We start from the raw sequence: 13,400 nt of genomic DNA, 5'->3' as shown, positions 1-13,400 counted from the left end.
CTACCAGGAGGGTTGGTGAGTTCCAAACATTTGTAATAGGTTCATCCTTTACAGTTTTCCATCATGACAAGGTAGATCTGCATACATGTCCAAAGTTTCTTCTACAGTTGTCACTTTTCACCTCATTCTCCTACTGGAGAACCTATTTTGTATACTTTGGATTGTACATGGGCTTTCACCTGCTACTTTGACTGGACAAAGCCACAACGAACTTCTCCCTAACTTTTCTTTTGATCCACACTAGTTAGGGTATCCTGTATTCAAGTGAACGATTTCCACCTTGATAGCTGTCTACATCTCGTTCTGCTTGGCATGAGACTGGCTTGGCATGAGAAAGTTGTGTCCCAGCCTACAGAGTTACATCTCTGGCAGCTTTTGTTGCTTTTCTTAGATCTATACCATTGAGGAGCTCGGTAAAGCTGGTCCTCAGTTCAAACCTTCACTTCTCACTTCTGTCTGGATTTTTCTCCAGACGGGATGAGCACTTCGGCCAATCTGTATTTCAATATATATTTTTGTTTGGCCAACTCTCCAACCATCCCATCTCTGTCAGCTTGGAGGTCACCCATCAGTAAGAATATGCTGCCTGCTTGTCCTGGGATAAAGCACAGTTACTTATCATAACAGGTGTTATCCAGGGACAGCAAGCAGGTATTCTCACAACCCACCCTCCTCCCCCGGGTTGGCTTCTTAGCTGGCTTATCTTAACTGAGGGACTGCATGCCTACGTCGGGCGGGAAGGTACTCGCGCATGCGGACTATCGAGAATTGGGACTCTGTTGGTAACGTCACCTATCAGTGAGAATATCTGCCTGCTGTCCCTAGATAACACTTGTTACGGTAAGAAACTGTGCTTTATCATCGCAATTCCAGCAAGGGCCTTTTCCAATAGAAACATGCATTCACAATAACTTTCGTAAGTCACGTAAAAATTTATGGAAGGCCAAGACAGCTTATAACTATTAATTTAAATGCTTCTATTTGCTCTAAATTTTCAGAGATTTATTGTGCCTATAGTAATTCCAGACCAGTTAGGAGCAAAGCAGTCCTAATTAATGACTGGATTATTAATAAACAACTTGCTTGCCTGTTTATTACAAAAACCTGGCTACTCTCAAATAATGATCCTATTATAGGGGATTTATTACCTTCTGGTTATAAAATTCTTCCTCTTTGTAGAGAGAACAAGAGAGGAGGAGGGCATGCTATTATTCTGCAGGATAATTTTGAATTTACCATTTTGGAATCTAGATTTACTAATTCTCTGGAGATAATATCCTGCAGAATAAGTAGAAAAGATTTATCAGATTCCCTCTCTTGTATCTTATTTTATTTCCCCCCTGGAAGCTGGTCGAAGGCAAGGAACGATTTCCAAGAATTTGTGTTACATAACTCTATTTCTTATACTTGTCTTATAGTCTTATACTTGGTGATATTAATTTACACTTAGAGGAATATTCCCCAGATAAAATGGACCTTATTACTTTTTTATCTTCACTAGACTATATTATTCCTGAATTTTCTCAATCTCATGAGAAAGGCCACCATTTGGATTTTGGTGACCTTTTCTACTAAAGAAATCTTCGATCCATCTAGCTCATTAACCAATGGTTTATGGAGCCCAAACATATAGTCAGCAATTAAGCAATTATTATTTTAAAAAAAGGGAAATAATTTCAAGGAGACATTTTGATCCATCTTCCTTTTGAACAAATTCAAGGCCCAGACTATCCTAAAGAGTTTGAATCATTTTGGGAAAGTACCTGTTTAACCATTTTAGATAAATTAGCTCCTAAACAAAAACAGCATCTTACTAAGAAACGTTCTGGTAAATCTAAACAACGGTTTGATGATGACCTCTTTGCCTTAAAATGCAAAGTAAGGAAATTGGAATGAGTTTGGTTAAAATCAGGAAATCAAAATGATCGAGTCCTTTGGAGGAAAGAGGTCTATTCCTATAAACAACGAATGAAAGCAAAGCGTAAAACATTTTATTCTTAAAAAATTGGCACTAATACCAAACTCTTTAAAATTGTTACCAACATTTTTGAAATTAACTCCCTCTCACAATCAGCTCAAGTAAGTGTCCCAAATTCTGTAGAGCTAGCAAGTTATTTTAGTAAGAAAATTGATAATCTACAATTATCTTACTCATTGGTTGTAAGTAAGAAACAGGATCTCATACCTTCGTTAACTGACTCTTGTTATGTCAATCTAGAGTGGGGTACTTTTGTTAATTCTGATTGGGATGATTTTAGGAAATTTTATAGTAAGTATGTGAAATCATACTGTTCATTATATCTGTGGTTCCCGGCAGTGATGAAACTAGCGCCTTTACAGTTTCAATTACATCTGTTTATCTGAATAAGTTATCAGCTCGATAGTGGCATTTTTCCTCCATCTGGAGGTCATATCATCGGAACTCCAATTCCCAAGGATCCTAAGAGATCTGTACCCTTGGTGGCTAATTATAGGCCCATTTTGTCAATCCCATTCTTTATAAAAATTATGGAAGGCTGCAACTGGTGAGTTTTGTACATGTGGGATTGAAATTGGGGTGGGTTTTTGGATGGGGGTGTGGTGGGTGCAAGAGTGATCATACCGTAGTTAGTTTTGGGAACCATGTGCTCTCTTGGGTTGGGCTTATTTTGGCTTGGGGTGTTATTTTGGAGAAGGAGGGGATGGGGGGGATTACTTCTGACCCTAAGGGGGTTTTGTGGTGGGAGGAGGGGTAACTCCTGGGATGCTTTTGTGTTATTGTGGAGTATGGGTTCAAGATTATCAGAACACAGATCTCCGAGCCTCTTGTGGTAGGCTTGCTGGAGCTGGGATGCAACCTTTGGGTGAGAGGTGATTGGGGAAGGGTGTGTGGATGTGGGGGGGATGTTGTACTTTGTTATGTCATGTTCATTATTTGATGTTTTGTTTATAATAAAATGTTTCAACACTTTAAAAAAATTATGGAATACCACTTTTTTGGCAAAGCTTACAGAGAAAAATTGTCTTTTGGCAAATCTCAGATTTCATTGAACAAACAAAAGTGCTACATCCAAATCAAACTGGATTCTGCCAATACCATTCCACAGAACTTTCACTCATTGGGTTAACTACAAAAATTCTCCATCATCATGATCATCACAAGTCCATTTTGCTCATTTCCTTAGACCTATCATCTGCATTTGACACGATAGACCACAAACTTCTTCTGCTGCGTCTGGGTGAAATTGGAATCACAGACCAGGTTTTGGACTGGTTTTCATCTTTTTTTATCGATCGGTCCTCCAAGGTAGTCTTCAATAGAACATCGTCAGATTCATTTACACCTGACTATGGTATCCCACAGGGTTCAATTTTATCCCCCCTGCTCTTTAATATCTTTATAGCACCCCTTTTAACATTAGGGCAATCTATTAGTTTCACAATGTTTGCTTATGCAGATGATGTGCAATTAGTTCATCCGATAGACTTAAACAATTTAACTGAAATAAAGCTCATAAACCAAAAATTGGAAAAAATAAATTCCTGGCTAGATTTACATATGCTTTCTTTGAACATCAAAAAGTCCGAATTAATTATTTTTCCCAACAAGGAAGGACTTTCTCTGCAGACTCCTCTTTTAAAATTTAAAACTCAACCTCTTAAAGTTGTGCCCTCTTTAAAACTACTCTGGGTCACTTTTGATAGTAAATTCAATTATCATCTCCATATCAGCACAGCGCTGCTTTTATCAACTACATATGATCAGGCCCATATCCAAATTGTTAGAGCCTGCTTGCTTCTCTGAACATCTTGACCCATTCTCTCATGATTTCCTGCATTGATTATTGTAATGCCCTCTACAAAGGCATAACTAAAAAAGAAATAAGAAGACTCCAGATAATACAGAACACTGCAGTAAAGATTACATTTAATGCAAAAAAATTTGACCATGTTACCCCCCTCTTACATAAAGCTCATTGGTTACCAGTAGAACATAGAATCACTTATAAAATTATTTTATTAACTTTCAAAACAAGTCAAAATAACCTACCCAAATTCATTAATAATCTTCTTATCCCTATAATCCTTCTAAAAATTATGGAATACCACTTTTTTGGCAAAGCTTACAGAGAAAAATTGTCTTTTGGCAAATCTCAGATTTCATTGAACAAACAAAAGTGCTACATCCAAATCAAACTGGATTCTGCCAATACCATTCCACAGAACTTTCACTCATTGGGTTAACTACAAAAATTCTCCATCATCATGATCATCACAAGTCCATTTTGCTCATTTCCTTAGACCTATCATCTGCATTTGACACGATAGACCACAAACTTCTTCTGCTGCGTCTGGGTGAAATTGGAATCACAGACCAGGTTTTGGACTGGTTTTCATCTTTTTTTATCGATCGGTCCTCCAAGGTAGTCTTCAATAGAACATCGTCAGATTCATTTACACCTGACTATGGTATCCCACAGGGTTCAATTTTATCCCCCCTGCTCTTTAATATCTTTATAGCACCCCTTTTAACATTAGGGCAATCTATTAGTTTCACAATGTTTGCTTATGCAGATGATGTGCAATTAGTTCATCCGATAGACTTAAACAATTTAACTGAAATAAAGCTCATAAACCAAAAATTGGAAAAAATAAATTCCTGGCTAGATTTACATATGCTTTCTTTGAACATCAAAAAGTCCGAATTAATTATTTTTCCCAACAAGGAAGGACTTTCTCTGCAGACTCCTCTTTTAAAATTTAAAACTCAACCTCTTAAAGTTGTGCCCTCTTTAAAACTACTCTGGGTCACTTTTGATAGTAAATTCAATTATCATCTCCATATCAGCACAGCGCTGCTTTTATCAACTACATATGATCAGGCCCATATCCAAATTGTTAGAGCCTGCTTGCTTCTCTGAACATCTTGACCCATTCTCTCATGATTTCCTGCATTGATTATTGTAATGCCCTCTACAAAGGCATAACTAAAAAAGAAATAAGAAGACTCCAGATAATACAGAACACTGCAGTAAAGATTACATTTAATGCAAAAAAATTTGACCATGTTACCCCCCTCTTACATAAAGCTCATTGGTTACCAGTAGAACATAGAATCACTTATAAAATTATTTTATTAACTTTCAAAACAAGTCAAAATAACTCTTAACTGCCAAAAATCTCCTTTCTATCCCATCTCTGAAGTATATAAACACAATGAGGTCTACCATCTTCTCTGTTAGCGCTCCCTCTCTTTGGCATAATATTCCATCCTATTTACAGGAAGAATCAATTCTTAATAATTTTAAGACAAAGTTAAAAACATTCCTCTTTCTTGATGCCTTCGAGACCTAAATGTCCTTTTCAGGGCAACATAGCTTGATTTTATTCTTAGCTGTCCCTCTTGTTTGTTCCCTATATGTTTGCTTTCTACTTGATTATTGTAGTTCATGACCTTATTCCTTTTGTTCCCGTTTGTCTTGTTTTTTAAATGTTTCTAAAAATTATCATTATTTTTAATTATGTTTTGTCATCTTAAATATGTATTTTAGTCAAAGTATGTTTTTATGACTTGATTGGGCGGTATAAGAAATTTTAAATAAACTTGAAACTTGAACTGTTGAATTATTTGGAACATTTCTCCATTTTGCATGGATCACAATCAGGATTTAGACCAGTATATAGTACAGAGATAGTTTTGGCATCACTAGTGGATAATTTATATAGTCTTTTCAGTAAGTGTGTTAGTGCTCTGATTTTGCAGCTTGCAGATTTTGCAGTGCGTTCGACCTTGTGGACCATGATAAACTATTAGAATGGCTGGATGCTATAGGCATACATGGCCAAGTTTTGAAATGGTTTGAGGGTTTTCTTACATTTAGAACTTATCAAGTAAAGCTCAACAATGAGCTTTCAAACAGCTGGAGTAATCCTTGTGAAGTACCCCAGGGGTCTCCTCTGTCTCCATTGTTTTTTAATATTTATTTGGCCTCTTTAGGCAATAGATTATCCCAGTTCAAAATTAAATTATTTAGCTATGCAGACAATATTACTTTAATTCCTGTACATACTTCTTTCTCTCAAATCAATCGAACTGTGGTTGAGATTCTAAAGATAATTGAATTTCGGATGTCAGAATTTAAGTTGAAAATTAATACAGAAAACAAATTTTTCTTTGCATCATCAAATTTAAATGAAGATGTTACATCTATTGTTTTAAATGATAAAACCTATAGCATCCAGTCAACCATAAAGATGGTGTAATTTTAGATCGTACCCTTACTAAGAAAAATCAGGTTGACTCGTTGGGTTCGAAAGGGTTCCTATGCTTATGGAAACTAAGAACTATTAGAGCATATTTTGATATTAACTCCCAACCCACAGGAGGGGCCTAAGGCTACTGGGCTGATTCCGGTTGGCCCAGGCGCCTCAGGTCCCACCTGTGGGCGGTATTTGAGGCGCCTGGGCCAATCAGGCCCTAAGGCCCGCCATTCGATGGATGGCGGACCTGCCGGACAGATGGGCTTGGGACCCGTCCGTCCATCCAACCTTTTTTCAGGTATGGGGGGTGTTGGGTGGGCAGGGGGGGTGATCGTGGTAGGGGGTTGTATCTGCCCGTATCTTAGTGGGGGTGGGGAATGGGGGTTTTGCTGGGGCAGGAGGGCTTGAGCTTCCTCCTGCACGGATTGGTGTCGGGCAGGGGGGGGGTCACCAGGGCAAGAGGCCTTGGACTCCCTCCTGCCTGGATCAGTGTCAGGTAGGTGGGGGTTCTGGGGCAGGAGGGCTTGGGCTCCCTCCTGCCGGATCTTGTAGGGGAGGTGATGCATCACAGCAGGAGAGATTGGCTTTCTCTCCTGCCGTGATAGCGGTTGACGGCACTTCGCGATCGTTATCGTGGCAGGAGAGATGAGCCATGCCTCCTGCCGCCATTGTTGCTGGGGTGGGGGGGTGGGGTGGATTCTGTAACTGGTGTTCTTTTTGACAGATACTGGTTAAAGAATCTAGCTTTTAGGCGAAAGACTGGCTCCTCCTTCGCCTAAAAGCCCTTGTTTTGGGCGTTTGGGACTTAGGCTTTTTTTAGGTTGATTATATGTGGTAAGTTTAGATGTAGTGGTGGTCTGGGCATTTAAACGCATGAACGTAGAGGCAGGCCATTATAAAAAAACAAACAAAAAAACCCCTCCTTTTGGACATTATTTTTGAGAATGGACATTTCCCCTGCTTCTACTTTCAACGTTTAGGGCCTTAGGCCAAAAGGGGACTTGGATGTTTTTTATTATGCCCCTCCACGTGTTTGGAACTCTCAGTTAAGAAAAATATGACTCTCACTACTTTAAACATTGTGAAAACATTGTTTTAAATCACATTAAAAAAAAAAAAAATAAAGTTTATTTTAAACTAAACTTTGATTTTATTTGAATTTTCATCTAGACTCCTTGCTGTTGTCATACTGAGTCCTTTGTTATCTCATGTGGGCTATGGATTTAATTGGCGTTGGGGAGCTTTCATTGTTTGGAGTGGAATGAGAGGAATTTTTACTTTAATTATTGCTCTTGCAGCGTTTCAAGAAGAACATATAGCTACAGATGCAAAAAATAAGGTAAAGTACATGATAATTATTCTGAAGATATTATATGCAAATAATAAAAGGTTTTACTGAACACACATTTTAAGCATGTAAAAATGGTGCAGACAACAGAGTAATTTATTAGTTGCAAACAAAATTCAAGGCAACATACAAAAATACAAGTAAAACATAAAAAGATATAATGTATCATAGAGAAACAAGAATATCAGGGCAAACAAATATGTTACAATCTCTCTTGTTATCCCATGACAAGCAGGCAGCATATTCTCACACATGGGTGAAGTCACCGACGGACAGGGCCAGATTTAGATGAAAAGAGGCCCTAGGCCAGTGATGGCTAACCTTTTTGAGCCCGTGCCCAAACTGCCGCACAAAACCAAAGAATTTCCTCAAAGTGCCAGCACGTCAATTAAACCTTAATAACAAGATTTTAGTATCTAAAAACTCTTTATAAAGTTGCCTGAACTATGTAACATCATTTTTAAAGGTTGGAATCTTTGTATTGTCAGAGAATCAATTTGATTCACAATCCTTTGGTTTTCATTTCAATTTATTGGCAATTTATAATGTTTTAATGATTTCATTCAATTTAATGAATTTAGGAAGAATTTGATTCAGTTACACAATATATTTTAAATGTATTATTCACATAACATGTCAAATGTATCCTGAGTAAAAAAAAAAAGATAAACTTCTTAAAACTGTTAACTGTGTCGACTCGGTGTGTATTCCCAAAGAGTCTATACATGTTTTTTTGTAAAATTTACAATCAAATTAGAAAATAGTTAAATCATTACATTTCTAATAATATGATGTAAAGAAAACAAAAGAGCTTTCAATTAAACCAACCGTTTTTATTGGAAATTCCAGATTGGAATACAACAGGGCCATGTAAAGTCCCTTTTTTAAATAACATCTTTAAATAATATTTAAATAACTTAGAAAGTGTCTTAACTGCAAACTGAAAACACTGCTTCATGTAAACATATGCATTGGGCATGCTCTGAAAAAAATTAATGTGATTTTTGTTGTTGCATGCATGCTGATAACTTGTCAATCCTTGGCTCATAGTGCGTTAATTTCAGAGCAACACATGCAGCACTCATGTCATCCGTTAATCTGTTTCTAGCATCAGATTTTATATGATTCAAAGCCGAAAACAGCTGCTCACAAGCATGGGATGACCCAAACAAAGTAAGAAGAGCAATCCCAAGTGCTTTCATGGACTTAAAATTGTCTGGCAGAGAATTCCACGCTTTTAGGATTTCATTTTCAGAACTGCTAGCAGTGATTTCATTTGTCACCCTTTCACACTCAATACGTTCAAGAGCCGCACGCAGGTCATTGAATTTACTTTTCCAGATAGAGCTTTCTTGAAATTCCAGTAGCTCCATTTCCAAATTTTGAATATCCAACCACTGTAAGCAGGAAAGATCAAAATCTTCAAATGTGGACTTTTCTGGGGAAGTTATAAATGAAAGGGTTGTCTCCATCTTACGGAACTGAGAAAATCTTTTACTAAAATTCTCCTTTGCTTCGGCTACAATGGTGGAATATGCTTTGTGGATTTCCTGGTGTTTTTTATGACTGTCCACAAATGTTGTAGAATTATCCAAATGTATTTTTAGGTTGGGAAAATATTTTAGCTGTCCACTTTCAAGGTCTTTTTCAAAAACATGCAATTTTCTCTCAAAAGCTTTAATGTCACTAAACATGCTTTCTGCTGTTTTTCCCATGCCTTGTAATTTTTTGTTTAGTACATTAAAGTGGTTAGTAAAATCTGCAAAGAACATGAGGTTGGTAAGCCAGGCCATGTTGGTGAGTTCCCCCTTTTCGTTCATAAATAGCCTAACTTCTTCCAAGCAGGCCACAAATCTCTCTAACACTCGTCCTCTGCTCAGCCACCGGACATTATTGTACATCAGTAAAGTGTTATATTGTGCCTGAACCTCATCAAGAAGGGCTTGAAATTGTCGAAAATTAAGAGCATGCGCCATGATGAAGTTCACCATTTTTGTTACATCTTTGAGGACATCGTCAAGTTTTTTGCTGCTTTCTTTGGCGCAGAGAGCCTCTTGATGTATTATGCAGTGATATTGAATCAGTGGATGTTTTGCTTCCTTAGCAAAGAAATGAATGAATCCTGATGTTGTCCCCACCATGCTAGGTGCTCCATCGCTAGTAACTGAAACCACTTTTTCTGGACTTATGTCTAGTGATGAAAAAGCCTCCATCACAGCATTGTGGATATCTATCCCTTGTGCTCTTCCAGACAAAGACAGCAGTTTTACCAGCTCTTCTCTCATGATGTCACCAGTAGCATAACGCAAAATGAGCGCTAGTCTTGCATGGTTGGTAATATCTGTACTTTCATCCAAGCACATGGAGTAGAAGGGTGCTTTTTGTAAGTCGCAAGTAAGCTGTTGACTAACATCAGCAGCCATTCGCAGAACCCTATCTTTTGCAGTATTTCTGCTTAGCGGCATCTCAGAGATGCGCTGCACAATTTTATCCTTGTTTTGGAAATCATGGAAGAGTGAATTACTCCCAGCCAAAATTGCCTTTTTGATAAAATCTCCATCAGAGAGGGGCTTACCATGTTTTGCCATGCACAGTGAAATTTGAAAGCTGGCAACTGTAAGATGATTAGTTTTTGAAAGATAGTTGCTAAAACTAAGAGACTGGGAGTGATATTTCTTTAATTTTCCTACAAGGAACTCTTTTCTTTGAGCTAAACCAAGTTCAGCAACACTGTTATGGTTGGTCTCAAAGTGACATTTGACACTTGATGTGCGAGACACAACACTTTCATTACACATAATACACAATGCTTTCCCACTGCATTCAATCACTCCATATGTCTCTGTCTAGGCCTCTTGGAATGGTCTTCCACTATCTGTTTTTGCTTTTTTTGCTGTACTCATTTTCTTTGTTCAAGACTTCAAGTCTACAAAAAGATAAAATTTGTATAATAAAAAAAATCTAATGAAGTGCTGTATACAAATCCGTCCCCATAAAAAAATATGTGATTGGGGAATTTTACTAATTGTAGACATCCGTTTTGGTCAAAAAATATACTGTCCGGGTGAAAACCGGACTTGTGCAACCTGAGTGTATGGGAAAAGGACTTTTATTTTTCATTATTGGAGCCTTTGTTATTTTATTATGATGTTTACAAAAGCACTGTGAAGGGCCACATATACACTTTACTGTTTTTTGCTATATTGAGTTTTCCATAAGGTACAGCGCAGAGGATTAGTGTGTTGGTTGTTCACAGAGAGCCCAGCCCTCCTCTCAGCTTACTGAACTTCTCTATGCAATCATCATAAGCAGCTTTTTTATTTCCTCGAATTTAGCATGTCCCCCATGGAAGATACAGAGGTTTTTACAGAGGAGCACATTATTAGACACATTAACATCCCCCCATATCCTCACCTCTCTAGCATGGGAGCACTAGGAACTGTTCCTGATTACAGATGTCACATGTGGAGTCACACTACAGCCTCACTGAGTTCCTGTGACAGACTCAGTGTGAAGCTTCTCTTCCTCCCCCCACTTCCCCCTCACACACTGCCTGGCTCATAGGATACTAAGGGGAAGACAGGCAGGCTAAACATCCACTCACAGGACTGCAGCCAGCACAGGAGGATGGGCCGCGGCCCACCGGGACAATGCCCGGTCCTCCCAATGGCCAGTCTGGCCCTGTTGCCAGGTGAGCTGCAAAGCAGACACCGGCACACTCGCCTCCCGCCGTGCCGCATATCTTAATTGCGGACTAGAGAGTTGCGCGGGGACAGAAATCCCATCCATCCCCGCCAAAGTCTCACCCGTCCCCACCCGTCCCCGTGAGGAATCCCTCCGTCCCCACCTGTCCCCGCGAGGAATGTCCTCCGTCCCCTCGAGGAATGTCCTCCGTCCCCGCCCGTCCCCGTGAGGAATCCCCTCCATCCCCGCCCGTCCCTATAAACTTCAGAAATAGTTATTTCATTTAATTATGCTACTGAATTAAAGGCTCTGGTAGAAACCCATTTACAAATAAGCAAAAAGACTTTATTAATTTGGAAATATTAATTGGGAAGAATACACACTTTGTAAATGGGTTTCTACCAGAGCCTCTTTTGTTTATAAATTTTTATCAACACAACTAATATACTACCTTATCCTGAAGCAAAAAAAAAGAAAAAAAGAAATAGAATTCTTTTCCTACCTTTGTTGCCTGTTTTCTGCTTTCCTCATGTTCTCATTCAGTTCCTTCCATCCACTGTCTCTCTTCTTCTGCGTCTTCCATTTGCTCTGTTACTGTGCCTCTCCCTTTCTCCCCCCTTCCAAATTGGTCTGGCACCCATCTTCTTCCCTCCGCTCCCCCCATAGTCTGGCATCTCTGTCTTCTTCCCTGCCAGCATCTTCTCCCCACTCTCTCTTCCCCATTTCCTTTCAGCGTCCTTCTCCCCCCCCCCCATCTTCCCCATGTCCTGTCAGCGTCCTTCTCCCCCTTCTGTCTTCCACAAATGCTTTCAGTGTCCTTCCCCCCACCCCATCTTCCCCATGGCCTTTCAGCGTCCTTTTCCACCCCTTTGTCTTCCCCAGTGCTTTCAGCGTCCTTCTCCCCCCTCCTTCTCTCCCGCCCCGGGTGCAGCACAGCCGGCCAGGTCCCCTTACTTTTGTGGGGCTTCCCCGACCGACAGACCGACAACAGCCCCGGTCTGACAAACCTCCCTGCCCTTAACCGCGAATCTAAATTTCCTTCTTACAGCTGCTGTAAGAAGGTAATTTAGATTTGCGGTTAAGGGCAGGGAGGTTTGTCGGACCAGGGCTGTTGTCGGTGGGTTGGGTTAGCGCCACAAAAGTAAGGGGACCTGGCCGGCTGTGCTGCACACGGGGCGGGGCGGGGCAGACCGCCCCCCTCCCTTGGTAGCCACTCGAGCCGCGAGGCTACTCCTCCTTACCTACCCTTACTGCAGCACAGAGCCGAACGGAAGTCTTCCCGACGTCAGCGCTGACGTCGGAGTGAGGGAGGGCTTTGTTTAAGCCCTCCCTCCCCTCCGATGTCGGGAAGACTTCCGTTCGGCTCTGTGCTGCAAGCAGAGCAGGTAGGGAGAAAAGCTGTGCGACTTAGTACATCCAGCCCCGCGACCCTCGGAGGCATCCCCACGGGATCCCCGCGACCCTAGGGGGCGTCCCGTGCAGCTCTCTATTGCGGACCTTCCCGCGTGCCAGCTGCAAGGCCTTCGCATGCCACAGCTTCGCCATCGCTGCCCTAGGCTATTCCACTTATGAGGCCCTTTCACCTCCCATTTTTAAGTTTGTAAATTACATGAGAGATAATAAAATACATAATTACTGTGATATATATCAATATGTTAAATGAAACATGTTGTTATTGGTACTAACCTTTATAAAAAATGTGACACGGATAATAAATAAAAAAAAGTCGAGAACACTTATTTGGACATTTATTTTCAGCACCATATATAGAGCTCCATACTCATGGAGATGATGCGGTATATAAACTTAAGGTTTAGATTAGATTAGATTAGTACTTGTAACAATAACTAATCAAACATAACGCACATTTACAAAGAAACAAAATTCAAATAATGAAAATCTTTGACTACGAAAATAAAATACGCAATAAAAATTATCATATTTTCTATCAAATTAAATTAAATAAAATATATTCAATACATTGAAGATTAAACCAAATTCAATTCAGATAAATTTATTTCATAATAATTTGGTTCCCCTCTGGAGCCGGGAAAGGGGTGGGGGGGGGAGAGGAGCAGTGGGATCCGATCTGGAGCTGGAGCACGTGTGCAATTCGGATTCCCCACCC

General features: G+C 39.9%; 1 protein-coding gene across 12 annotated transcripts in view; it reads left to right on the top strand.

Moving 5' to 3' along the window:
• LOC117350768 (sodium/hydrogen exchanger 10-like) overlaps positions 1 to 13,400 on the top strand; it is a 753,575-nt gene that overhangs the window by 174,199 nt on the left and 565,976 nt on the right. For all 12 annotated transcript variants that reach the window (XM_033925346.1, XM_033925349.1, XM_033925353.1 and 9 more), the window contains one exon: positions 7,411 to 7,579. In XM_033925346.1, the coding sequence (XP_033781237.1) occupies positions 7,411 to 7,579 (169 nt within the window). The remainder of the gene's footprint in view (positions 1 to 7,410; positions 7,580 to 13,400) is intronic.

Source organism: Geotrypetes seraphini, chromosome 16 (genome assembly GCF_902459505.1).
Source record: "Geotrypetes seraphini chromosome 16, aGeoSer1.1, whole genome shotgun sequence".
In the NCBI taxonomy this organism is placed as follows: Eukaryota; Metazoa; Chordata; class Amphibia; order Gymnophiona; family Dermophiidae; genus Geotrypetes; species Geotrypetes seraphini.
The sequence above is the reverse complement of the archived record's forward strand: the minus strand, read 5'-3'. Positions and strand labels throughout refer to the sequence as shown.